The sequence below is a fragment of the Eurytemora carolleeae genome, unplaced genomic scaffold, assembly GCF_000591075.1.
Source record: "Eurytemora carolleeae unplaced genomic scaffold, Eaff_2.0 scaffold749, whole genome shotgun sequence".
Taxonomy (NCBI): domain Eukaryota; kingdom Metazoa; phylum Arthropoda; class Copepoda; order Calanoida; family Temoridae; genus Eurytemora; species Eurytemora carolleeae.
Genome location: NW_019396636.1, coordinates 16593 through 42228, shown reverse-complemented (window position 1 = coordinate 42228; position 25636 = coordinate 16593). Strand labels below are relative to the sequence as shown.

Sequence of the window (25636 nt, the reverse complement as noted above, 5' to 3'; positions counted from 1 at the left end):
GGATTGAGAAAGTTATATTAGTTCTCAATAGAAGATTTTAGAGAAGAATAATGGGTGAGATTACTCAATGAGACGACTGATACTTTACTTTGATTTCCTCCCCCTTCAGAAAAATTGTTTTCTTTCATATTGCTCTTATTTGATTAGCACTGATACGATGATCGAATATAATTAGAATATACAGTACTTCCGATTTTTAATAATGTATTTATAACTCTCATTATAAACGATTGATATATCTACTTAAATATAAAAAAAGAAATTATTTATTTAAAAAAAAGAATTTTGTTTTAAATTAATATTGTTGTAAAACATTTAAAGGATAGTTTTCGTAAAAAAGTTACTGAAATTATCCTCATTAGTTTTGAACAGTAGTTTTGAGTTTAAAAATATATTTATAATTTTTAACTTTTAATCATTTTTATTTAAGTTGATCATACCCGTGTTCGTCTGAGAACTCTAGGAAGAGATGGAAAGGTAAATAAAAATTGAAAAACAATATTTATATGCATAATTCAATTTCCTTTGATCAATTAATAAAAAAATGCTCTTTTTTCTTCGACAATTACTTACAGTTCCTAAGGGAACTGAACTCTTGCAATGAAGAAAAATTTTCTCATCCCTTTATCTTTGTAACCTGATGATTAAAACCTGTAATATATCAAAGTCTAAATAATTATCTTTCAGATAGCAGAGTTTAAAACCAGGTTGCAAAGTTATATAGGGATCAAATTATTAAATTTAGAGTTTATGACAAGTATTAAATTCGTCTCAATTTGTTTGGTGTAAAATAATGTACTTCTTAGGTCAAGGAGAAGAATGAATATCTGAATGCTAACTATGTAGACGGATTTAGGAAACCCAGAGCATATATTGCAACTCAAGGTCAGTTATTAAAATAAGTCTCTTAAATAAATACAGGTCTAAACTTTTAAATCTGTTCAAAAACGCGCTCTCATTCGTGTAGGTTTTATTTAAGTTGTTAGACCTCTTTTTTCAATAATTTTTAACCAGCTAACTCCTCAAAGTTAAATTAAAATCCTTAAAATTAAAAGCTTACACCGTGGATGTCAAATTCATTTGAAGTGTTTAAGCACTATCCTAATCATCTTCCCCCCCCCCCCCACCGTGTCAAAATATGGACATTCTACATATCAGGGTTTTTCCTAATTCCCTTAAAGAAATTAGATTTATAGAAACTAAAGCTTTACATTTATGAGATTCAGAATAACATGGAAATACAGGCTGGTTGATAAAATGTAACCAAGGACTTAGTCGTCCCGATCTAAATAATTGATGCATAATTTTCATATGCCTTACTAAAAAGTTACAATTTGAACATTTAATATTTTTTATTCTAATTTCTTTAAACGCTTTATAAAAACTAAGTTAGAAATTCAGGATTTTACTTGGAACACTAATTAGCTATTCTGTGTGTAATGCTGTTACTTAATTATTTTTTTATAAGTATATATATTGTGAATATCGGCCCTCCTCAAATCCTCATTCTATAAATCTCTTTTATATTAAAATGTTATTTTGAACATTACCGTTTTTATTAAATTTTACACTTTTCATTTCCTCTGTCTTCCTGTTGTGAATATTCAATGCTTTTATTTCAAATAAAGTCCTATATTGAATTTTTATGAGAAAACTGTTAGGATTGAGTTCTTAAAATTTTCCATATTTTTATAAATTTAAAATTTTTTCCCAAAAATTTAAGTTTTTTTTGGGGGGGGGGAGGGGGATTAGAAATTTTTCTGGTAAAAAGTGTTTGTCAAAACTATCAAATTTTTTTTTGACATTTCTATGTTTTCAGATCCAAAAAAAGGAACATTTCGAACATTTTTCCTTTTATATTTTTTCATTGACACTTTTTGATGCTGTGGACCGTTGACATTCCAAGTTTAATAATAGTTTTGTAAACAATTATACTGTTGTATAGGTCCCCTGGAAAGTACAACTGATCTATTCTGGAGTATGATTTATGAGCAGAATATCTCTATTATACTGCTGTATAGGTCCCCTGGAAAGTACAACTGATCTATTCTGGAGTATGATTTATGAGCAGAATATCTCTATTATTGTTATGATTACTCACCTCTTTGAAGGGGGCAAGGTAACTTAATTGCTTTATATTTTTGTCAGCTTAAATGCCTGTCTGTTAAATATTAATATTTTTGTATAAGCATAATAAATAATAAAAATTGATTAATTTGATTAATTTAAAGTTGGTCATGAAGGAAGAAACACTAAGCACTTTCATATCTCTCTTTACCTAACAAGTGTATTTTAATTTTTACATGTAATAGTGTAAACAAATTCCTTATTTTATAACTAAATATATGTATGTTAGTGCCTGGTTTACCTTTCTTGGCTTGTTTAAGATTTTGAATTATGGCCTTCAATTGATGAATAAGGATTTTAACTTGTTAAATCAGCATAAAGTCTCGGCTCAATGATTGAGTGATTGTTTAATCATTGAAGCAATTTGCTGTTTGAATGATTAATTGATTGGTTGATTGATTGTATTGTGTCCAGGTAAAGTGTGACATGTACTGGCCGGAGGAAGGTGAGGGAGACTACGGAGACCTAGCGGTCAGACTAGAGAGAGAAGATGTACTTGCCTTCTATACACTTAGGTACAACTTTTCAACAAATCATCTCTGGCATTGGAAAAAAATCTAAATGGTTTTAAAGGGACTGTAAGCGTAATATTAAGTGCCCTCTATACAAAAGGCGAATGCCGATTTATAACGTTACCCTTTAAACCTTTGACAGATAATCAAGGGCAGAGAACTCCGTGTATGTATCTCTGAAATTATGTTAAAATTTCCATAAAACTGGAGTGTATGCAAGCGTGCAGTGTGACTCAACTTAGCTGATGTTATACATGTTTTCCTCGAAAATTCAGAATATTCTTTGTTCAACACGGTTTTCAAAAATTTAATTTTCTGACACTTCTAGAAAGTAAATATTAATAGTTCTTAAATAAAGAACGCCTTTTTTTAATGTTTATTATTTTTTCCAAATTTAATTTTTACCAGTATAGAACAGCTTTAAAAAAGATTTCAATAATTAAAAGCGTTTTCTCCAGATAAAAAAGGAGAGGTCCGTCATACTTAAACAGTCAAAGGTTTAAATGTTGTGAATTGAATAGATGGTCACTTGTAATTGTTTCAAACCCTTTTCATCAACTGGTGTTGGAAAAGTTTAAAAAATCAATTTATGTGTTTAGGACATTCACCCTGCGAAGTAAACTAAGCCAAGGGAAGAAGAATAAGGTATTTTTGAAAATTCTTTCTGAAAGTTCTAATCTGGCTTTTTATAAAAATAAATTATTCGAATCCCATTTTATTCATGGCACTAATTATGGCATTAATTATGTAAATGCCCAGTGTGTGTAAAGTAAAACAGTTCCTATTGCAACATAATTTCATCATAAAACAGATTTCATATTGTAAAAAGTATTAAACGCAATCCTAAATAGAATTTATTCATGTAAATTAATTTAATTAAAAAATGTGTTAAAAGTACTTTAAATTTTGTTGTTCCATATTTATTGCATTCTAAAATCTGTAGAATTAATGTTAAAATTGCAATGAAATGTTGAATTTTTTAATAAAATAGGGAGAAAAGAAGACTCGAACCGTGTACCAGTATCATTACACGGCCTGGCCTGATCACGGGGTTCCTCTTCATGCTTTACCTCTCATCACCTTCGTTAGAAACTCAGCAGCTGCAAATACGGATAATACAGCTCCTATAGTTGTACACTGCAGGTAAAAAGCAGTTACTATGTTTAAATTTTTCCCGCCATTTTTATTTAAGTTGTCGGTCATTTAATTTTTTTCTCGCCATTTTGATTTTTTCCTACCATTTTTTGTTTTTTTTTGTCCATTTTATTTTGTCCATTTTAAATTTTGTTGTCGGATGATTGAATACCTTCCTACAGTTTTTAAATATCTATATGCTACTTTATATTCTGTATGTTTACTCCATTACAATATAGTTCACTAATATATGTCCAATATTTATAATATAGAAATATTTATGACCAGTATAATATTTTATACAATACTAAATCTGTTCAAGCCATCTGCTGCACCCTATTCCACAGTAACCCTACACACAATACAATCCATTATATTTATATTTTCTTGAAAGACAATTTGTATTCTAAACTAGAGAGATTATTCTTCTGACTATAACTACCAGTACCTACTGAGTAATATAACTGCAATCCCAAATATTGACTACTAATAATTAATAATTAGACAATACACGGATTAAAGTAACAAATTGAGTAGTGGGCCACAATGTAAACAAATTTAGTAGTGGGCCACAATGTAAACAAATTTAGTAGTGGGCCACAATTTAAAGAAATCAATTGTTAAGTGTAGATTCCAGGGTTGTTTAAGTATTTAAGTAAAATTTTTTATTTTTTCCATCGAGAAGTTGCTTTCCAAATATGTTGTTTTCTTTTCTTGTCTGTAGAACTGTTTTGATTAAGGTGTCTAAAATCTAATTAAGATATCCTGCAGTTCATTCATTAACTAACCTGGGGGAGCAGGATTAGGTGGATTAGAGTAGAGTAGAGTAGAGTAGAGTAGAGTAGAGTAGAGTAGAGTAGAGTAGAGTAGAGTAGAGTAGAGTAGAGTAGAGTAAAGTAGAGTAGAGTAGAGTAGAATAGAACAGTTCACTATTCCTTCTTTGCCAACATTTACTGTAAGCTCTCCCTTGGGAACTTGTAATCTTTAAGCCTAACTCATGTTCAATACAAGGCTAACAATTTAAAAAGAGTTTATGATAAATTGTTGTTGTGTGGATGCAACCTTGGAGAAATATTTATATATAGGGTTTCTGAAAACATGTATCCCTTAGTTCAAGAGAAAGTTTTGTAAGGTTATGCAAACTCCTACTTTATAGAGGAAAGTTTAACAGCTACAATTGTATCCAGTCAATTTCTGAAAAAAATCTTTCCATTCTTTCCATCAGAAGCAAGAGATCAAGATTTTTCATATCATTTACATTTTGACATTTTATTAAAATTACAATGTGATGTCCATTGATAAATAACACAGATGGAAAATTAGATGTCATCATTTCAAGATTCAGGGGTTTTCAAATTCGGTTATATTTGAGAGTATGAGACACTCCTGGTTGAATCACTAGGTAAGTATGAGCAGTGAAGTTTTACAAAATTTTTAGCGTGAAAATCCCACATTTTTTGCTGTCGATGATCGGAAAAAGTTTGAATGGTTCCATTGTGAATCGGAAATGTCGCATTAAATTACATCTACTGTTCCTTTAGGTTGATAAACCAGAAAACCCTCTAATATTTATATTCTCTGTAAATTACGGTTAAATCTCAATCTTCTCATCAGTTTTGAAACCTAACATAAACCACATTTCTCCTCTCTCAACCTTGGTTTAAACCACAGTTCTTCTCTTTCAACCTTGGTTTAAACCACAGTTCTTCTCTCTCAANTTAGAATCTTTAAATGCCGGGTCACGTTCGAAATTTTTTCTACAGTTCCTTGAAAATTTCATGTTATCATATGTTCATTGCACAATTTCCAAAGATATTATAATTCAAAAAAAAACCTTGGGTGGGGGGGGGGGGTAATAAATTGTTCCGTGATTACAGAACATTAGACAAAAAAAAAATTAAATGTGTAAAACCTTCTGTATAACATCTAGTAAATATACAAAATATCCGTGAAAAATAAGGGAATAATTGTGATAAGCATTTTGAATTGATGATTTATGCTAACTTTTATAAATTCCAATTTGTCTTGTTAAAAATTTCTCTCTCTCTTATTTTCTCGATTGTAAAAAGACATTTTACGCTTCTTGTAAGGTTGTAACGAAAGAACTGAATACTTGTATCAAAATCTAATTTTAGTGTCCTTATATATTTGCAACCTGATGTCATATATCTTTGAAATTTAAAACTTTAAATTTGACAAAATCTAAAACTCAAAATATTGAAATACCATCAGGTTGTAAAAAAAGCGAACTAAGGCTGTGCAAAACAAAATTATGAGATTTTATTTTTTTACCCGGTATAAAGAAGGATGGAGAAAACCTTGACTTTGTACTAAAGGAGTGTATGTAATGTAAGTCTAGGAACGGAGTATATTGCTGGAAATGTAATTATCCAATCTGTAAAGTTTATCCTAAGTTTATCCTGGATAAAGGTTCGAACAAGGTAGAGAGGGTAGACTGACCACAGTCCCAAGTAAATACAGTCTCGAAACCTCTAAAAAAACATTTATTGTAAATATTTAAAAAAAAATAGCAGAAGTCTGAGGAAAAAAACATTAAATAGAAAAATATTTTTTTTTCAAATGTTGAGACAAACCCCTGTTATATTTCTTTATCTTTTAGGACCCTTTTAAACATTACTATTCAGGTTAATATCTGCTCTTGTTTATTCTAATGTTTTCATTCTAAATATTCCGCCTAAGTCCTCTTTCTCTCACAACTCTCTGCTTAGTATTCAGGGTTGGTCACAGAACACATAGAGACAGAGTCTTTCTTAGTCTACAGTTCAAACTGAACATTTTCAGACTTTCAAAACAAAAATTAAACATCCTTATAATAAAAAGGTCTAGCTAAAATTTTCAAGATTTGATTATTTCATAATTATTCAAAATAAAATTTTAAATTTCATTTTGTACTTTTTTAGATCAAATTTAATTTTTCAAAACATAGTTTATCTACTCTCTAATTCATATTCATTTATATTCTATTTTCTTATTATTGATGATATTTAATTTTAATGTATTAGAGCTTGAAACCGTACTCTACTAAGCTCTATAATATTCATTGTTCTGCTGTATATCAATATGTTTATTCTGTTCTTTCTGAATAATAGATATACAACTTTGTATTTTATTGAAAACAGGGAATTTTTTATATATTAAAATATACTCAAAATATACATAATGTATTTTATAAAATATTTGTTTCTAAGCCTGCAATATTTGAAGGATTTTTTTGCAGAATTAGATCGACAAATGTCAAAACTTTACCATTTCAATTTTGTATGCAAATTGAATGACGACATATCTTTTATATAATTTACATGAGTTTGTTTTTAATCTGAAAAAATATTGAAAGAAAATGGCTGACTGGAAGCAGCTGATATGTAAACAGCTGACTTTTTATATTTGCAGTGCCGGCGTTGGAAGAACCGGTTGCTACATAGTAATTCACTCAATGCTTCAGCAAATCCTTGCCAGGGGGGATCTAGATATATTCTCCTTCCTTCAGCATATCAGGTACCCACTCATCCAACCTAGAGGACATTAACCTTTTGGGTTTCCGGCCTAAAATTGTATTTTATCTTAAAATTGGTAAGGTCAGGTCAGGTCAGGCCAGGTTAAAGTCAAATTGAATATAGACGTAGCTATGAGTGGTATGGGAAAGATATTGTCCTTTTTTTATAACAAAAAGTGGGCAGTTCTGACAAAGCCTCCAATGTTTCTGTAGCATAATTCCGCAAGTCATATTTTTAGAGAAACCGAAATAACAAACACTGGATCGAGAGTCGATTTTATTCCGTGAAAACGCGCGGGGAGTAACTCTACTCAATATTTTCTTTAAAAGTACTCAATAATTAGGTCAGATTCCCTTTAGGTCAGTTTTCATAGCACTAGTTGAACAAACCAGTTTCTCAAGCTTTAGATTACTGTGCTGAAGTTTTTTTTTCAAAACCATGGCTCGGGAAACTTCTAAAATCTAATTGGATATTTTTGATCCAATTCAAAAAGTTTGAAAACGAGGTTCGAATTGAAGACCATGATAAATTTTTGATGTCAATGTCCCCAAGGCTCAGTTTCATTTGCCATAATATTTTTGCCATAATTACACTTGCCATAAGTAACAATTGCCATAAGTTACACTTGCCATAAGTCACACTTGCCATAAGTTACACTTGCCATAATGGTTACACTTGCCATAATTACACTGGCTATAATTACTTTTGTCATAATTTTCTAATTTTTAAAAAGATGTAAATCTGTCTTTTTATTGTAAATGCGGGAAATTTTCCCACGAAAATTCCCAACTTTAGTTTTCTCATTTTTTTTTTAAACAGAACAGAGCTGAAAACTTTAGAAAGGTGGATATCGGGATTAATGCTTAATCCACTCTTTTTCTTAATCTCGAGATTAAATATTGCTTTTTCTCCTCTCATTTTTAATCTCCAGATTAATTATCCGATCAGGATTAAGGATATCCCATTCTAAAGTTTTCAGCTCAGAGCTGGGAACTTTTGAATGGTGGATATCGGGATTAATGCTTAATCCACTCTTTTTCCTAATCTCCAGATTAAATATTGCTTGTTGTCCTCATGAATTTAATCTCCAGATTAATTAACAGATCGGGATTAAGGATATCACATTCTAAAGTTCCCAGCTCTGTTGACCTAAGTTCAGCTCCATATTTTCTCACAATGGAGGACCCTTTGAGACCACAAGTAAGGGTTCGAGACAGCAACAACTACACCTTTGTAGCCTATGCCTCGTCTACAGCAGTGAAATATTGAAAATGTTCGGTTAAAATGTGCTCAGCTAGAATTAGAACCCGAATTTCTCCCTCAAACCTATGAGAGGATTGCTAACATTGTCCTAAAGTATAATACTCTTCCCATAGAAGAGTGCCTAAACCTGATAGCTCATGAACTGTCTCTGCATTAGATTTGTAATTTGTATTCAATTTGTAATTGTAAAAAAAATATAAAAATATGTTTGTTAATTCAAACCAAATTTAATTTTAATTATGGCAAGAGTAATTATAGCAAGTGTGATTATGGCAAGTGTAACCATTATGGCAAGTGTAACTTATGGCAAGTGTGACTTATGGCAAGTGTGACTTATGGCAAGTGTTACTTATGGCAAATGTATTGTGGCAAATGTAATTATGACAAAAATATTTATGGCAAAAATATTATGGCAAATGAAACTGAGCCGTCCCCAAAGCATGTTTCTATTTGTGCTTATACTAATTTGATTATTAGGGGTCAGCGCAATGGTTTAGTTCAGACTGAAGAGCAGTATACATTCATCCATGACGCCCTTGTAGAGGCAATAGAGGCGGGAGAAACTCATATTACAAAGGAAATTCAGCCAGATTTTTATAACATCCGAGGACGGAATTAATCAATAGCAACGAGTGTTTGAACTGGGTACGGGTAGTTAAACTACTCGGGAAATTCTTTTTAATCATAATTTTCTTTATAACGATACTGTGAGGATTTTGGACATTTGAAAAAAACCCCAAATATTTTTCCCCCTGTTTTTTTTTCTTTCTTTTAGAAATAAATAAAAATGTTGATCACAAAATTTGATTTTTTTTAGATTAATAGACCTAAATTGAAAAAAGCATTAGATCCACAAACACATCATTACATAAGAAAATGTATTATTGATATTTTCAATTTAAACGGGTCTTTTTGTCAAATTCTAAAATCTGACTGAAACGTTTTGTCAGTCTTGTCTTCCAAAGTACATCCACAGTCTGCAGTGTATAGATGTGACTGATGAGAAACAGCTACCGCACAAAGTTATAGAAAAACAGTATAAGGTAAGCTAAGACCTGTAAAATGAAAATCACACAGACCTTAAACAAATGTGAAATTGTATCTTGCACCTATTTAGTATATGACTGCAAGCAATGTTAATTCCCAAAAAAATTCTCTCAAAGCAAAAGGTTAGCGAAATTAAAGAAATAGCTATGTGATCTGAGCTGAGCTGAAAACTTTAGAATGGGATATCCTTAATCCCGATCTGTTTATTAATCTGGAGATTAATAACAAGAGGAGAACAAGCATTATATTTAATCTAGGGATTAAGAAAAAAGTGGATCAAGCATTAATCCTGATATCCACCATTCTAAAGTTCTCAGCTCTGAGCCGGGCCCTTTAGAATGAACTGGATACCTTTAATCCCGATCGCTTAATCTGAATATCCAATGGTGAAACTTATAATTTCCTGCCTAATCAGCTCTTTTTCTCTCTTTTTAAATATCCCTACCAGATTCCGTTTAAAGCTTAGACAGAGATGAGATATGTGGAATCCATAAAACTGAAAAGATGAAGATGAAATTTAACGAATATTTTGTGTATTTAATGTTGTTATTAGTAGCTTAAAAATCAACTTATTAAATGAAATAGGGCTGTGTACACTGCACTATTGCTGTGTTACACGTTCGTTGGACTATCTAGATTTAAAACTTCAGTCTAACAGTCGTCTTCCAATTCCATAGTTTTATGGGTACAACAGTAAAACAAGAATGAACAATTCAGAGTTCTTACCTTTGTATCCTGTCCCAGCCCACCATTAATTTAATCAGTGTAGTTGCAAAGTATATAAAAAGTATGATTTTTCAGAAGTAGAAAACTTTATTAAACTTTGTTCTCTCTACACTGCAGTAGAATTCTACTCTCATCCTTCTTAAATCTGAAATAATCTTAAAGGGACTGTCCTTATACTTTCAAGCGAACCTCCATATAAATAAGGGCATGCACACGGCCTGCTTATAGATATGCTTCTATCTACCGATCTTTACTATTCTGGGCCAGCGACAGCGTACATGTAATTTTGTGGGTGTGCTTTACAGCTGTTATATCTGAGTGGACCCTAGATTTTTTGGGGAAATTCTTAAACCTCTGCATGGTGTACTATAAGGTTTCACTAGTAAATTTGAATTCTGGCTATCGTTCATTCTAAAAAAATGATTTGATCTTTTAAAAAAGTTTAAAGAGAAGTTCAGGGTCCAAATCAGAGAAGAGCTTTGTTAGATTGTGGGCCCTGGAATAAGCAGAAATGAGTCGGGTAGATTCTTATGCGTTTTGTTTTGAGATTTCCGAAATGTGGTCTGCCAATTTTTTACCTTAAGAATTGACCGAGATATTGAGAAATTTGTTTAAAATTCAAAATATTAAATATCAGCAAGGTTGTTTAATTCTTTAGAATTTTCAACATCTTTTATAATAAAAAAAAGGAAGCTATATTTTACCAAGTTTCAAAGTCAGTCTTTTTCAATACTCCTTTGACAACTATTAACTTTACGAAATCCAAAGACAAATTGTAAATCCAGGGTCCAATCTCTAACGTACTGCATGACACCCCGGCTATAAAATACATCCATTTTATTGTATATCCATGGCGTATACACGATTCACAATATTTCCCTCTTAAAATCTTTATCTCATTAATATTGTGGAAGATGTCGTCCTTTTTTTGCCAACTAAAAAGTGGGCAGTTCTGACAAAGCGTTCAATGTTTCTGTAGCATAATTCCGCAAGTCATATCTCTAGAGAAACCGAAATAACAAAAAGTTATAACCATGGTTATCTTATCAATTTTTGATCATACAAAGATTTAAATCAAAAGTACCAATCTATAAACGGAGAGTCACTTGAAATTACGTGCACAGTACCTTTAAATATCTCTAAAGTTTAGAAGGAAATATGCAGTTTTTAAAGAAAGCTTAGTAAAAGAAGAAAATATCTAAATACAACATAAAAATGAATAAATCTATGGATATATGTTTACTATGCAACGTTTTTGTTTTTCAATTTCTTTTTTCTAAGAAACCTATTCAGAAGTTCTGTAAAGAAATGTTGACAAAAACTTAATCTATTCAATCATATATTTTTTACGTATATTTTTATAGAAAAACAAAATTAGGTTTTTTAAAAAAATTTTTAATCTTATTATTGGTAAGCATTTACCAATAGTTTTAGAAAGAAATTAATTTTAAAAAACATGGTTTAAATACTAAATTTAATGAACGTGAAAAAGGGCGCAATACATTTATCATCTATTTGTTTAGAACGTTTGTTAAAAAATCAATTATTATGCATCACATTTAACTATTAATTTAACTATATAATTTTGAACCTTTTGTGTTGAATTGAAAACTATTATTCTGTCCAGCTAATGGCTTGAGTGAATGCAATTTAAAAGTTTGATTGAAGTTTGATTGGAGCAAACTTTTTAATGTTCAATGAAACTAGAATTAAATGAAACAATTGAATAAATCCTACAGGATGTACCATTGTGAAACTATTGAATAAATCCTACAGGGTGTACCATTGTGAAACTATTGAATAAATTGTACAGGGTGTTCCATTATGAAAGTATTGAATAAATTGTACAGGGTGTACCATTATGAAACTATTGAATAAATTGTACAGGGTGTACCATTTTAAAACTATTAAATAAATTGTACAGGGTGGACCATTATGGAACTATTGAATAAATTGTACAGGGTGTACCATTATGGAACTATTGAATAAATTGTACAGGGTGTACCATTATGGCACTATTGAATAAATTGTACAGGGAGTAACATTATGGAACTATTAATAACAGGGTGAATTAACATTAAAGATATATATTTGTAAAATTCAGCATATTTTTGATTTGTTCCATTTGCAAATAAAAGACTCAACCAAGTTTGTCAAATGTAATAAAAAATACACATTTTTATTTAGCAATATTTTTTTATAGATTTTTTTTACAAGCGTTCTTTATCATTTTGCAAAACATGCATAAAAAGATTTCAATATATTTATGATATTTAAGTTTTATGTGTTTAGTTATCTTTGCAAATATCGAGAAAATATATAAATAGTAAATTCTAGTATTGCATGACGACTATAAATCAAATATAGGTTTCAGTACAATTAAAAAATGAAATAAGAAAATATATAAAAAAGGAAAGGAAAAAGGAGTATGATACATGTTGCATTTTATGGAACAACGCTTCCTTCAATGTTAAGAAAAAGTAAACACAAGTGTTATGAAAATTAAAATGCAATGGGAAAGCTTGGAAGGGGTGATGAAAAAAGAAAAGGAATGGAAAGAGTACACGAATGGAAAAGTTAAAGAAATCGAAAGATTAGAAAAAAAGAAAGAAAGAAATATCTGTTATCTAAAGTACTGCGCTTATAGTATTTGCTACAGACTATTGTAAACCTACTTAAGAATTATAGCCTTCTTCTTTTACTAACTAGTAATGTATTTCTCCAAACGTAAACCAACCAAATCCTTTCAGGATCTATTTTATCTCATATACAGCTCATATAAAGGAGGATATTTTAATCAAACATAATTGCACTAAATGGACTGTTCACGTAACTTATTAAAAAACTCAAATTTGAGAAAATGCAGTTTTTATTCGTTGGATTTCAGCAGAAACAAATTCTGTAAGAATAATACAAATTATAACAATAATACTGATAATATCAATAATAATAATAAGAATGATAAAAAACAGACTTCTTGATAATGAAAATGGTTGAAAAGAACGTTGTGGTTCAACAGTCACTTCACTTTCTAACCTATTTTTCAAAATTGAATGTAAATTTTTGTATTTTCCATTCTATGTATTCTATTTTGTTTAGCTGTTGTTAATCTTAAAAATGCAGTTGCCGTGACACTTTTTTAGTCCTTTGATCAAGTTTATTCCAATAAATCCCGGACATACTTTGATCTGTTTAGTGTCGCGTGTGTGTGTGTGAGTATTTACATTTTTCAAGATAAAAAATGTGAACAATCACTTTTGTAATCCCATTACTGCCTACAGAAGTCTGCATGCAGAGTCTAATATATTAATATATTAGATTAATTAAGAACAGAAGAACAGAGGTTGAAACTTAGATGTTAGGTACTTTCCCAAAGGCATTTTCCCAAGTGGCAACTTCCCAAGGTTACTTTCCCAAGTGGTAACATCCCAAATGTGCAATTTCCCAAGCGGCAACTTCCCATGTCTGTCCTAGCCGTAGCACTCGGTCCCCAGCCTGTTGAAGCCGCAGTGCTTGACACGGGAATTAAATTAATCCAACGAAACGTAAACTTTACAAATTAAACTTTTTGATGTGATTAGCCTTACAAAAGTTTGCATCTCAGCTGATATTCTATTAATCCAAACCAAATATATTTGGCTCCAGACTTCCTGATTCAGATAATTAATAATGCAAAAGAACAGAAACAGATTAAAACAATTATATTTTCTGCGAAATATTTTCAAAATATTGATTTTATTTAAATAGTTAAGTTGCTTGAAAATATGCAGGGATTCAACATTATTATTGATTTTGTCTCAAGGGGTTCTATTACATAGTATCAGCTGGGGGGGGGGGGGAGAATAAGGATTATTTACAAAACATTTAAAAAAATTTATTGGATTTTTTACTGGATTGGTTAATGGTATTCGTTGGTCTACCATTGATCAAATTGTTGCATAATTTATAAAAAAAAACTTTTATCTTATTTTTGATTTAATTAGTTTGTTTATGATCAAACTGTTCATACTTATCTTTATTATCAATAAAATGTATTTGTTCATTTGTTCATGAATTGTTCAAATTGGACCTGTTCAGCAGATCAACTGTTTTACTGGTCAGCTGTTCAGTTGTTAACTGTTCAACTGTATAGCAATTTCCGTAAAAAAATTTCGACACGTGATCCCTAGCAAAATAAAATTCCCCCCCCCCTCACAAAAGCGCTATAGTTGTGCCCCTGGTATCTAGTTAGATTTCCATTTGTTCATCTGTTCGTCTATTCGTCTGTTTGTCTATTCGTCTGTTTATCTTTTTAGCTCACACCAGACTAACCAGAGTGAGAAGCATTCGGTTTCTTCTATTAGAAATCAAACGTGTTTTGGTCTTTAATTCAATAATCATTTACTTTACGGATTTGTGCACGTTATACATTTTTATTCAAAATGCATATGCCAACAAAAAAGTATTTTATAAAAAAGCTAACAAATTATGTTTAATGGGTCAAATTGTGATCGAAAATTACAGCTTTCTGGAATATTTACAGAACCGTTAAATCCACGCGAGCTGTTTAGGTGTTTAGCTATAAGCCGTTCAGTTTTTCAAATGTTAAGATGCAATGTGATATTATAGAATTTGATCTGATGATAAAATTGGAATAGAATGAAAGGGGCGCAAGTATGGGGGAGGAGGGGGGGGGCGTGGAAGGGGATATTCAGAATAGACGGATTATTTTCAGGGAGAGAAGGATGGTTGTGGTTTGGAGGAGGAGTGGGGGTTACATTATGAATGGGAGGGGGGGGGGGGTTTACTGTGCAAAGTTTGCCAACAAACTGTACAATAAAATTATATTATAGAAACATAAACCAGTTGTAGAATACTACTAGTAGATACATTTAGCTCAGCTTTAGATTTACATGGTTCTTAATCTTTGTTGGTTAAATTTATTAACTTATTTAAAATCATGTCAAAGCTTTCAAAACGTTTTGTTAAGAATTTAAAATAAAATATCACCATTCGAACTAAAAAATTGCCACAAACTTTTCATTCTAATCTCCATATCTTTACAAACCGATGCATTTGTCGTAAACTTTTAACAAAGCAATTTATAAACTCTGCCAGATCAAATTGACAAAGTTTGAAATCTTTAAGGTCTTCACCTACAGAAATCTGCCAAGAATTGGGGATTAGAAATTTAGAGTTTGTGTCGATTGTTCAATACCTTTTCCAGATAGTTTCTCTTTAATATTGTTCAATACCTTTTCCAGATAGTTTCTCTTTAATATTGTTCAATACCTTTTCCAGATAGTTTCTCTTGAATATTTCTGAAAGGAATTGAGTCTTTGCCACAAACTCTGATTTTCTAATCACTTTATCTTTGGAACCAAATGTTGCAGACCTTAGATATTTCAAACTATGAATTCTGTTAGATCAAATTATCTGAGTTTGAAATATCAACATAGAGTTCTAAAGATATTGAGGTTTAAATATTGGATTCTGTTCCAAAGACTCAATTCCTTTATATTGTAATTATAATGTGATGTGTAAAATCCTGATTGATGAGGTTTACTCGATATTATGCTAAACAGATTTTACACTTTACCAGCAAATTTCATATATTATATACCGCACAATATGCAATGATAGTTTATCAATTTTTTAACCAAAATGTTAACAATTGGTTTATTCTGATTGTAAAAAATACTTTTATGAATTTGGAAAGATCAGAAAGTTTCATTGAAACCTAGGATGTTGTTAACCTTTGATATTTAAAACTTTGATTATTTAAACAGAATTCATAGTTTAAAATATCTAAGCTCCAGGACATCATGGGTTGCAAAGATTAAGGATTATATAATTATATCTTGTGGCAAAGATTTATTTTAGATTGTAAAATAGCTTATAAAGCTAGAAAATACTGAACGATTAAAGTTGAGTACTTGATTGATCAAAATTTTAATAAAAATCAACTGTACATTTATTTAAACAAATCAAAATTTTTTTATAAGTCAGAACTATATCTTTGTTTAGTTGGTGTGTGCCTACCATGCTGGGAAGAGTCAGTACTCCACAGCTCTCAAGATCTGTAATCAATCCAAGAATCGATCTCCAGATCTTCTTCCCACTGACAGTCATAGGCAATCAATTAATCAACTAATTGGTTGACAAAATTTCTCCTGTAGTTAAAACAAGCTTGAAAAAGTTTTCCATCAAGAAAATTATCGAAAAAGTTTTAGGATAAACTTCGAAACGATAAATTCCAAAATTTTATTATTTTGGCATATTTCCGTCCCACCAACCTTATTAAGTTGCAGCACCATTTCTCTTTCATGCCTAGCTGTGGTTCATGAGAAAAACTAACTTAACACTATAGATAGTAAAAACATAATTTAAATTTTTACCAAGTCCACTCCAAAGTTGATTTTTTTCGGAAAATGTCTTTCTTAAATTTGTCTCTTCGAAGTTGCCTTTCCGAATAAAGTTAGCGGTTTAATCCTTAAAACTATAGTCTATAAGTCTAATCCTTACAAAGATAAAAGTGCAAGTTTTTAATAAATATATGATAATTGAATTGACTCTACTCTGTAGAATAAAAAAGCTGATCTAAGAGTAGAAGAACATGTTCTACTTATGTAAATGTAGTAAGGTGTTGCCATGTTTTTACCCTCTGATCTATTCTTTTCATTCTTTGCTCCATGTTCTAATCTATTCCTAATGAACCAGAAGCATATTTCTTCTTCTCACATACTGCCAAACTCTGCTAGTTTTATACATCATTATATACAGGCAAACGTTCAGGAATAAGCGAAAAACTTGGGGAAAAATTGAAATTTATTATTTAATAAAACTTTAAGGAACTGTCGACGTAGTTTCAGGTTATCCTATTTACAAAGTACCCTTTAAATCTTTATCTTTTTATTATAAAAATATTCTCGTTTTCTGTCAAAAATGTATGATTTTTAACCGTGGGTTCTCTAAGGGACATAAAGGGACTGTAAAGGAAAAATGAAAGGGGGTAAAGGGGGTATAGGCTGAAAGCTAGTCACTTTAGCTCTTGATCGCGACACATGAAAGTTATATCTGATAATCCTTGATATAAAACTGTGTTAAAATTATACGAAAGTTCATATATGTAAAATTTAGAAAATCTTAAACTTAAATCACGTGACCAGAACTATCACCAATGGCAGAGCAGTATACTGATCACGTGTCTCCGCCTGTATCATGTGACCACTTTACTGCACTGCCATTGGTGGACTTTCCGGTCAAGTAATGCGGACGTATAAATAATATTATAAATGAAATCTATTAAAAATAGAAATAACAAATATAAAAGTAAACCTAATTTACAATAAGCTTTCTCTTGGATATCATCGATTTCAGATTGGTTGCTTATTTGCTGAATTTGATCTTTTTATACAAAATTGTATATTAATTTTCGTAATAATATCAATTTCTCGAGATAGGAACATCAGATATGACTTTCATGGGTCGCGATCGAGAGCTAAAGTGATTAGCTTTCAGCCTATACCCCCTTTCATTTTTCCTTTACAGTCCCTTTAAGGATAGTATGCAGGAAAAAGAACGCAAATTATGAAAATCAAGATTCAACGGGTACCGTTGTGAATGTGGAAAGCCACTCTATAAATAGAGGGTCCTTAAAAAAAGAAATTCTTTCTGAGGTTATCAAGAATTGGCCATTGCTTTATCTAAAAAAAGAAAAAAGTATTATATTTTCTCCTGAAAAATATCAGATAAAACTTGTAAATTGTAATTTGAAGCTAATTGATTAATTGATTGATGGTTGCAGAGTATTCCTAAGCCCCGGTTCTCCACATGAAGGATCAGATTATATAAATGCATCTTGGCTTACAGGTAATAAACTATACATAAATTTATCATTCTTTTAATTATGCTTTTTTTAAACATGAGTTATCAAAAACATACTGGTTAAGCAACAGGACTTAAACTCCAACTTTTAGAGGTTAACTCCTGCCAGATTTTTCCAAAGAATTCAACTTAATAAGATTCAATTTTGATATACTATTCTTAAACATATCATAGTAACTAAAAATGGTTTTCACTGTCCTGTCCATAAACTAGAACCCCTACCTAGGGAGCTGACCTTATTGGGTTAAAATTGAACAATGCAGTCATCATTTAGGTTTTAATGGACTTTTGGGACATTTTCCCGCTAAATAATCCCCTAATCATGCTTCCTGCAGTTATATCTCTTATTCTTAATCCTTCTCCAATCCTACCTCCTAATCCTCTATCTTATTCTCCAATCCTATCTCCTAATCCTCTATCTTATTCTCCAATCCTATCTGCAGAGGAGTATTTTAGTATTCTGTATACAATACCATGGTCCTTTGGTATTTCTCCTGCAATAGCCCCAAATCCACCCCCCCCAGAACCCCTTTCAGTGGACTTTAAGCTTTTTGGGACTTGTTTTGGTGTGGTTTTCAGTTTGTGAATACTTACACTATTCAGATTAAGTCGGTTCTATTTGCTAATGTTGTGCAAATTCTTAATCTGAACTTCCTGTACAGTGCTATTGTTTAGAAAATAGTCTTGATTTACCCCTTAACTATTGAATAAGTCTAAAATTAGCCCTTCCTAGTAAATCAAAAATAAAGATTTCCATTACTTTTAAAAGAAATGATTTTCTAAGAAAATAATGTTGTTACTACGGATATAATGAGATTTTTAATTGCAGTTTTTTTCTTTGTCAATGGCTCTCCTTCTCATCTTTTGCGTAATTAATCTAATGCTAGGAATAATTTGTTATCTGTTTTTTTTATTTGATATGCTTTATAAGGTTTCCAGATTTCAAGAGGCCCCTAAAAACGTTTAAATTGTTGTGTTCTACAAACTACCTTTAATTATGCCAAATAAATTTGTTTCAACAAATTCAACAAACTCTGATTTTCTTATTCCTACATCTTTGCAACCCAAAGTCGATCATAAGCCTTAGATATTTCAAACATGAATTCTGTTTGATCAAATTAAATTTTGAAATATCAAAGCTTCATGCCGTCAGGTTGTAAAGTTATAGGGATTAGAAAATTTGAGTTTGCGGAAAAGACTCAACTCCTTTTCCCCTCCCCATCCCATCCCCATTCCCTCTCCATCCCCTCCCCTCCCCTCCCCTTTCCCCTAGCCTGTATCTATGTATTTGAATTATAATAACCTTTTGCTCTCAATATTTTCAATTTAATATTTCTAAAAGATTTAATTTTGATTGAAAACGATCTGAATTGAATAAAAGGACAAACATATTATTTTTAGAAGTCTGCTCAAAACATCTATCAAGCTGCTGTATCATGTGACCACTTTACTGCACTGCCATTTTTTATATTATTAGTATTATATTATTATTTTTATATTATTTTGTTCAGGATTCTACAACAGGAAAGGATATATTGTAAGCCAGCATCCTCTGGATAATACTGTTTCTGCCCTCTGGCAGCTGGTCTCCGAGCAGGATATCCTCGTCATGGTTGTCCTCACTAACCTCGACAACGAGGACTACCGTCCCTTCTGGCCAACCTCCTACGGGTCGGAGATGATGTGGGACTCCGGGTATAGTCAGTATACTGTCTCACTCCTGGAGATAGATGATTTCAGTCCAAGAACCATTCGGCTTAGATTAGAGGTAAGGACACAGGAGACAAAGGAATTGAGTCTTTGTGAAAAACACAAACGTGCTAATCCCTAGATCTTTGCAACCTGATGGTGCTATTTCAAACAAAATTTAAAGTTTTAAATACACCCATCCCAGATGTTTAAATAAATGTTTAAAGAATAAAGTTTAAAGGTTGAAAACTTAGACTTAATCTAGAATTAATAAAAACGTCTGTTTATCAAACGCTCAAAAAATTTTACACACAGAAATCACGTTGTGTTGATTTTCATGCTTGGATGTGTATTAAGATATCCTATTGTTATAATGTCTCATCTATTTCTGTACTTGTCTGTTGTAAACATTATATTGGAAATAGTTTGGCTCCGTCTTGTTGATCAGTGTAATCCTTAACTTTCATTAATACAACAATACCTGGGATAACTAAGGTCCAAGTTCTCCCACCCTCCCCGGGCCCCAACCTCCCCCTCATCCTGATTTACCTCCCCGGGCCCCAACCTCCCCCTCATCCTGATTTGCCTCCCCTTTTCATCCTTGGTTCGATAGGTCTGCATATTTAAACTTACATTTGTCTAATGTGTCTATCTGTTTCTATGCATATGTATGATGTGTCTATTTGTTTTAATGACTTTATTCAATGTCTTTGTCTGAAGTGTCTGTCTGTTTGAATGTCTACATATGTCTGATGTCTCTATCTGTGTGTATGTCTATGTCTAAATGAACTGGACAGTATTATCGGTTTCTATTCTCAGAAATGAGTATTCATTTGGCAGCAGATACACTTCTTCTTTGTTTTCATCAATTCATAGATTCATCTATTCATTCATTCACTCATCCTTCCTTTAATATTTTTTCCCTGCGTGACTAAAAAAACCTCCACCTGTGTGACTTGATGTGCTAGCAAATGTAGAGTGTTACACCTCTAAAATTCCGTCCCAAACTCCGGTTGATACATGCTTCATTAGTACGTGGATACTTTGTAAACGTTATACATTTAAAGACTTCATTTAACAAAATAGTCATGGCTCCGTTTTTTCGTCTTTTTCTCACTAAAATGCTATTATTTAACCCTCTTAGTGTACANGGGGGGGGGGGGCTACAATTGTTTTCTCCTTTTTTCCATATTATTGTATTGTCATCAAATATTTGTATCTAGACTGGAGGTGTGGTGAGGGAGGTTTGTTGCATCGAGGTCAGCAACTGGCCGGCCCAGTGCTCTCCCCTCTCAACCGTATTTGACCTCGTCAAGTTAGTAGACGAGGAGGCTTTGAGGATGGGTGGAGGTTTGAGGGATAACCCTATACTAGTTATAGACAGGTATACAATACATGATAACCCTATACTGGTTATAGACAGGTATACAATACATGATAACCCTATACTGGTTATAGACAGGTATACAATATATGACATTCTATAGAATTTATAGTATAATTCTAGTATACTTTTAATTATGACAAATATATATTAACCGTAAACATTTTTTAAAACGATTTATTAAAATGATTTTATCAAATGTTTTGAAATTTATGTTGGTTAGTTTATTTATAGCCAGAGTAAAGATTTTGCAGTGTTATATAAGCAAACGAATGAAAAATAATTCAATTTTTAAAAATGGTAAATAATCATCTCAGATTCTTGCTGATCCTTTGAAACTATATCGGTATCTTAGGAGTAGGACTGAGGTGGGGGGACATTCAATACGTGTATAGTATAGCACTTACTATACATGGATTACAGTCATCCGAAGGTTACAAGCTCTCACGAAAAAAATATTTGGGAATTTTGGCAATTAATTATTAATAATTGAAGTTTACAAGGTGCTAACGGGTTCTAAAATGAACATGTCTAGGGCTACTTAGTTTTTTGGTTACGGTAAAAAAAGTTTTTGCGACACTATAAAAATGGTCCAGTCTTTACAATTGATGCAACTTTCCATAAGAGTCTGGATCTATGTGAGATAAATTATATTTTGGTAAAGTGCAAGGATATGCACAAGTTTAGCCGGTTGAGTGAATATACTGAATATATAATATTTCTACAATATTGGGAATATTCTACAATATTCTACAGGATAGAAAACAGAGTCAGCATTGATCTACGTATACAGTTTTATGATTACATACTACACAGGGCATCAATAACTATATATATCTGTCAAATCGAAGAAAAATATGTAGGTGCACATACACCCCGTCTGATTTTCCAAATATATGTTAATGAACGGTGGAAGATAGCCTTTAGTCTGACTTTTTAAATATTAGTTCATGAATTGAGGAAGTCAGATCTAGTCTGATTTTCCAATTTTTTATTAAAAAATGGAGGTATCCAGCTCTAGTCTGAAATTTCCAATTATTAGTTAAGGAAAGGTGGAAGTCATCTCTCGTCTTATCTTCCAATTACTTATAAAGGAATGGAGGTAGCCAGCTCTAGTTTGATTTTCCAATTACCTATTAAGGAACGGAAAGCTCCAGTCTGATTTTTCAATTATCCTTTTAGAAATGGAGGTATCCAGCTCTAGTCTGATTTTCCAATTTATCTTTTTAGAAATGGAGGAAGCCAGGCAGGAACATTCTGTAGCCTAATGTCTCTATGGCAGCAGCTTGAGTTTGAAGGATGTGTTGATGTATTCCAGCTTGCTAGATTATACCATTATAGTAGACCGGGCATATGGAGGTCTCAGGTAATCACTATTTTTTAATTAAAGGGAGTGTTCCCGAAAAAATCAACCAATCATCCCAACTTTCTGCACAGTTCTAAAAAACAGGTTTTCTCTGGTGGAACTGGGTCCCTTAACAGAAACATGTGATAGTAAAACAGCAAACGTATTACATACAAATTCATTCAAGTTCATAATTTGTTTAATATTATGTTAGCATTCCCTTAAAGGTAATCTCAGAACCTGTTGTTAGATGAGTTTTCATCGATGTTTAATAATGAACCATTTCTTTGAACATTAAATTACAATTATTTCCAGACTTTTATGGTTCTTAAAAGTAAACAAAGACAAATATAGACATTGTTAAAGAAATGTCTTCTTTCTTTAATCTTCTGAGCACTGTTAAATATTTATATTGTTTGATACAAGCAATTGATGGAGACAAAATCAAATATAGGGGCCCTTCTCCCCGCCTCCCCCCCCCCCTCCTCATATCAATCTCAGTTATTAAACATCAAACACGTAGATCAAAACAATCTATACAAAGGGGCGGGTTCTTCCCATATTCAATATTCCAATGAATTTCTTTTTTTACTCACTCTAAAAAGGCAAAAAAATGAAAATTTAAAAAAAAAGAATGGCAAAAAATTTGGACACATTTTTAGGATTACATTTTCATCATTAATTGAGAACGCAACGGGTGAATAATTTTTAATGGCACAATTAAAACAAATTATCTACCTTAAATAATCATAACAAAAAGTTATAGAAAAACTTACAAAATTCTATCAATTGTAGTTTTAACTTTATGTACATATCAGGAGGACTACTTGTTCATGTACTGTGCTCTGGAAGCGTACATAACCAACAACGGTACAACAATCCCTAGTCCAGTAGATCTAGATGGATGGAGGAACGGATACCAGCTTAATGGTTGCGTAAGGGTCAGTAAGGTAAGATAAAAATTTTCAAATAAAACATGAGAATTTCTTTAAAGAAAATTATTTTTAAATGGGTTTAACATTTCTTACTTTTTAGGTTTATACAGACAGCGTCGAAGAGAGAGTAACCAAGGCAAGCATATTTATTTTAAAACTTTAAAAACAAGTTGTCTACAAAATAATTAATTTTGTAGATTTTACCGTTTACATTGCAGGTGTGGGAGGGAGTGGGGATGACGGATAGTTTACGGATTCCCCCTGATGGCCAGGAATCAGCTGCGCTTCTCAGGTAAATCCATCATTTTGAATTTAATGTCGTCTTAGCTGTGGTTTAAAACAAGAATTAAGTAGATAAAAGCCTATTGATGTTCTCCCTTATTATTCAAAGTAATTCTTCCATTAAAGTTTTCTATTTTGTTCTAATTAGCTTCGTTGTTTGAACCTAGGAACCTCGAGGATGGGCTCAGCTGAGGACTAGCAACTCTCAGAAGAGAGACTAAACTTTAGACATTGTTCTTCAAACCCCATCCTGCAATTTATACTCAAACATTAAATGAGGATTTTGAATCTGCCATGCACAATTTTAGCTTAGACGTGTTTAAGCAAGTGAAACTCAGAAATCAGTGAGCAAAAATATGTGAAAAAACTTAATTATCAAAACGGAAATTCAACTTATAGTCGAGTCAAGATTCAGTATAATCAGTATAATTTGTCAATAAGAATACAGAACAAATAAAGTTAAATAAATAAAAGAAAAGACCGCTTCAAATGTTCAAAAATCTATTTTCTCAATTTTTTGAAATTCTAAATCTAAGATTTTGAAGGAATGCAATCTCTAATTGCACAGTCAAATATCTTTTGGATTTTGTACGTTTTTTACTTAACTTCCAAGGAAAATGAATTAAAACTACCTCTTCAATTAATTTTTTTTCCCAATTCCTATGATCTCAAGACACAACTGAAAAATTTAGATTTTTTCAAGATATAGAAATTTTGGTTTACAGGGGGAAATGTGAATGAAGAAACGAAGGGGGAGGGGGCTTCAACAGTTTCACAGCAAATGGTCCAACTATATTCATTCAGTTTAGTTCATTTACCACAAGGAGATTTAAAAACAAGGAAAGAAAATATGAATTTAAAAATTTAAAAATACGTGAACAGGTTTTGTATAAATCTGAGAATATTATCACAAATTGCTTACAAACAGCATTGTTTGAATAGAAAATAGAAAAATTAAAATTGAAGAATATTTGTAACAACCGCAAAATTAGTTTGTTCATAGAAGTGCCCAAAAACCTTGTGTATTGCTGTTTTTTCTTTTCTTTATATAAATACCTTAAAGGGAATGTACGCGTAATTTCAAATGACTCTCCATTTAAAGGGCAAGCACGATTTACTGCGGGACCCAATTAAAACCTTAACCAAATGAATAATAGATAAAGTACAGGGTGTCCCACGAAACATGACAATAGGAAGACGACTTGAAAGTCGTCTTTGGTATTTGAATTTATTTGTGACATTTAGTCTTCTATCTACTTTAACGTGCATGATTCTTGAAACAATTATCGCATAATTCTCCTAGCCCTTTTCCAAAAAGTGGTCTGCGTTTTTTGTGTTTTCAATATTACCGGAGATATAAAGAGTTTGGTTTAGATTTAAATTTTGTTAAATAAAAGCAAAATTGTCGAAATCTGAACGAAATTCTTCATATCTCGGGCAATATTGAAAGCACAAAAAAGGCAGACCACATTTTGGAAATGGCAGGACAAGGGAAATTTTGTGATTATTATCTTTAGAAATTTACTTCTAAAATTAGATTGACAAATAAACGCAGCAAATTATATCAAAAATCAAGACGACATTCAAGTCGTCCTGCATACTGTCATGTTTCGTGGGACACCCTGTAGTTTGTCTATGTTAAAAAGTGCTATTTTCCCATTGTTGCTGAAGAAAGAAATGTACAAGTCACTTCTATAGAGGAACCACAATAAAAATACTCAGTTTTCAAAAACAAAAACATGGATTTCTAAAAAGGTAATTTCAAGGTTACATGTGTGAATTGAACATGCCACTCTATCAATGGAGTATTA

The 25636-nt window shown here is 31.6% G+C and overlaps 1 protein-coding gene across 1 annotated transcript in view; it reads left to right on the top strand.

Annotated features, from left to right (window-relative positions):
• The window catches only part of LOC111706676 (tyrosine-protein phosphatase 99A), a 60776-nt gene extending 36470 nt beyond the window's left edge, over positions 1–24306 (top strand). Inside the window, exons 20-37 of the mRNA XM_023479583.1 lie at positions 431–477; positions 807–885; positions 2022–2119; positions 2542–2642; positions 3239–3284; positions 3631–3782; positions 7185–7289; positions 9029–9128; positions 9502–9594; positions 16331–16437; positions 18111–18175; positions 19702–19958; positions 21103–21263; positions 22494–22629; positions 23427–23558; positions 23644–23679; positions 23762–23835; positions 23993–24306. Coding sequence (XP_023335351.1) covers positions 431–477; positions 807–885; positions 2022–2119; positions 2542–2642; positions 3239–3284; positions 3631–3782; positions 7185–7289; positions 9029–9128; positions 9502–9594; positions 16331–16437; positions 18111–18175; positions 19702–19958; positions 21103–21263; positions 22494–22629; positions 23427–23558; positions 23644–23679; positions 23762–23835; positions 23993–24017 — 1814 coding nt within the window. The 3' untranslated portion in view covers positions 24018–24306. The remainder of the gene's footprint in view (positions 1–430; positions 478–806; positions 886–2021; positions 2120–2541; positions 2643–3238; positions 3285–3630; positions 3783–7184; positions 7290–9028; positions 9129–9501; positions 9595–16330; positions 16438–18110; positions 18176–19701; positions 19959–21102; positions 21264–22493; positions 22630–23426; positions 23559–23643; positions 23680–23761; positions 23836–23992) is intronic.
• The last annotated feature ends 1330 nt before the right edge of the window (positions 24307–25636 follow it).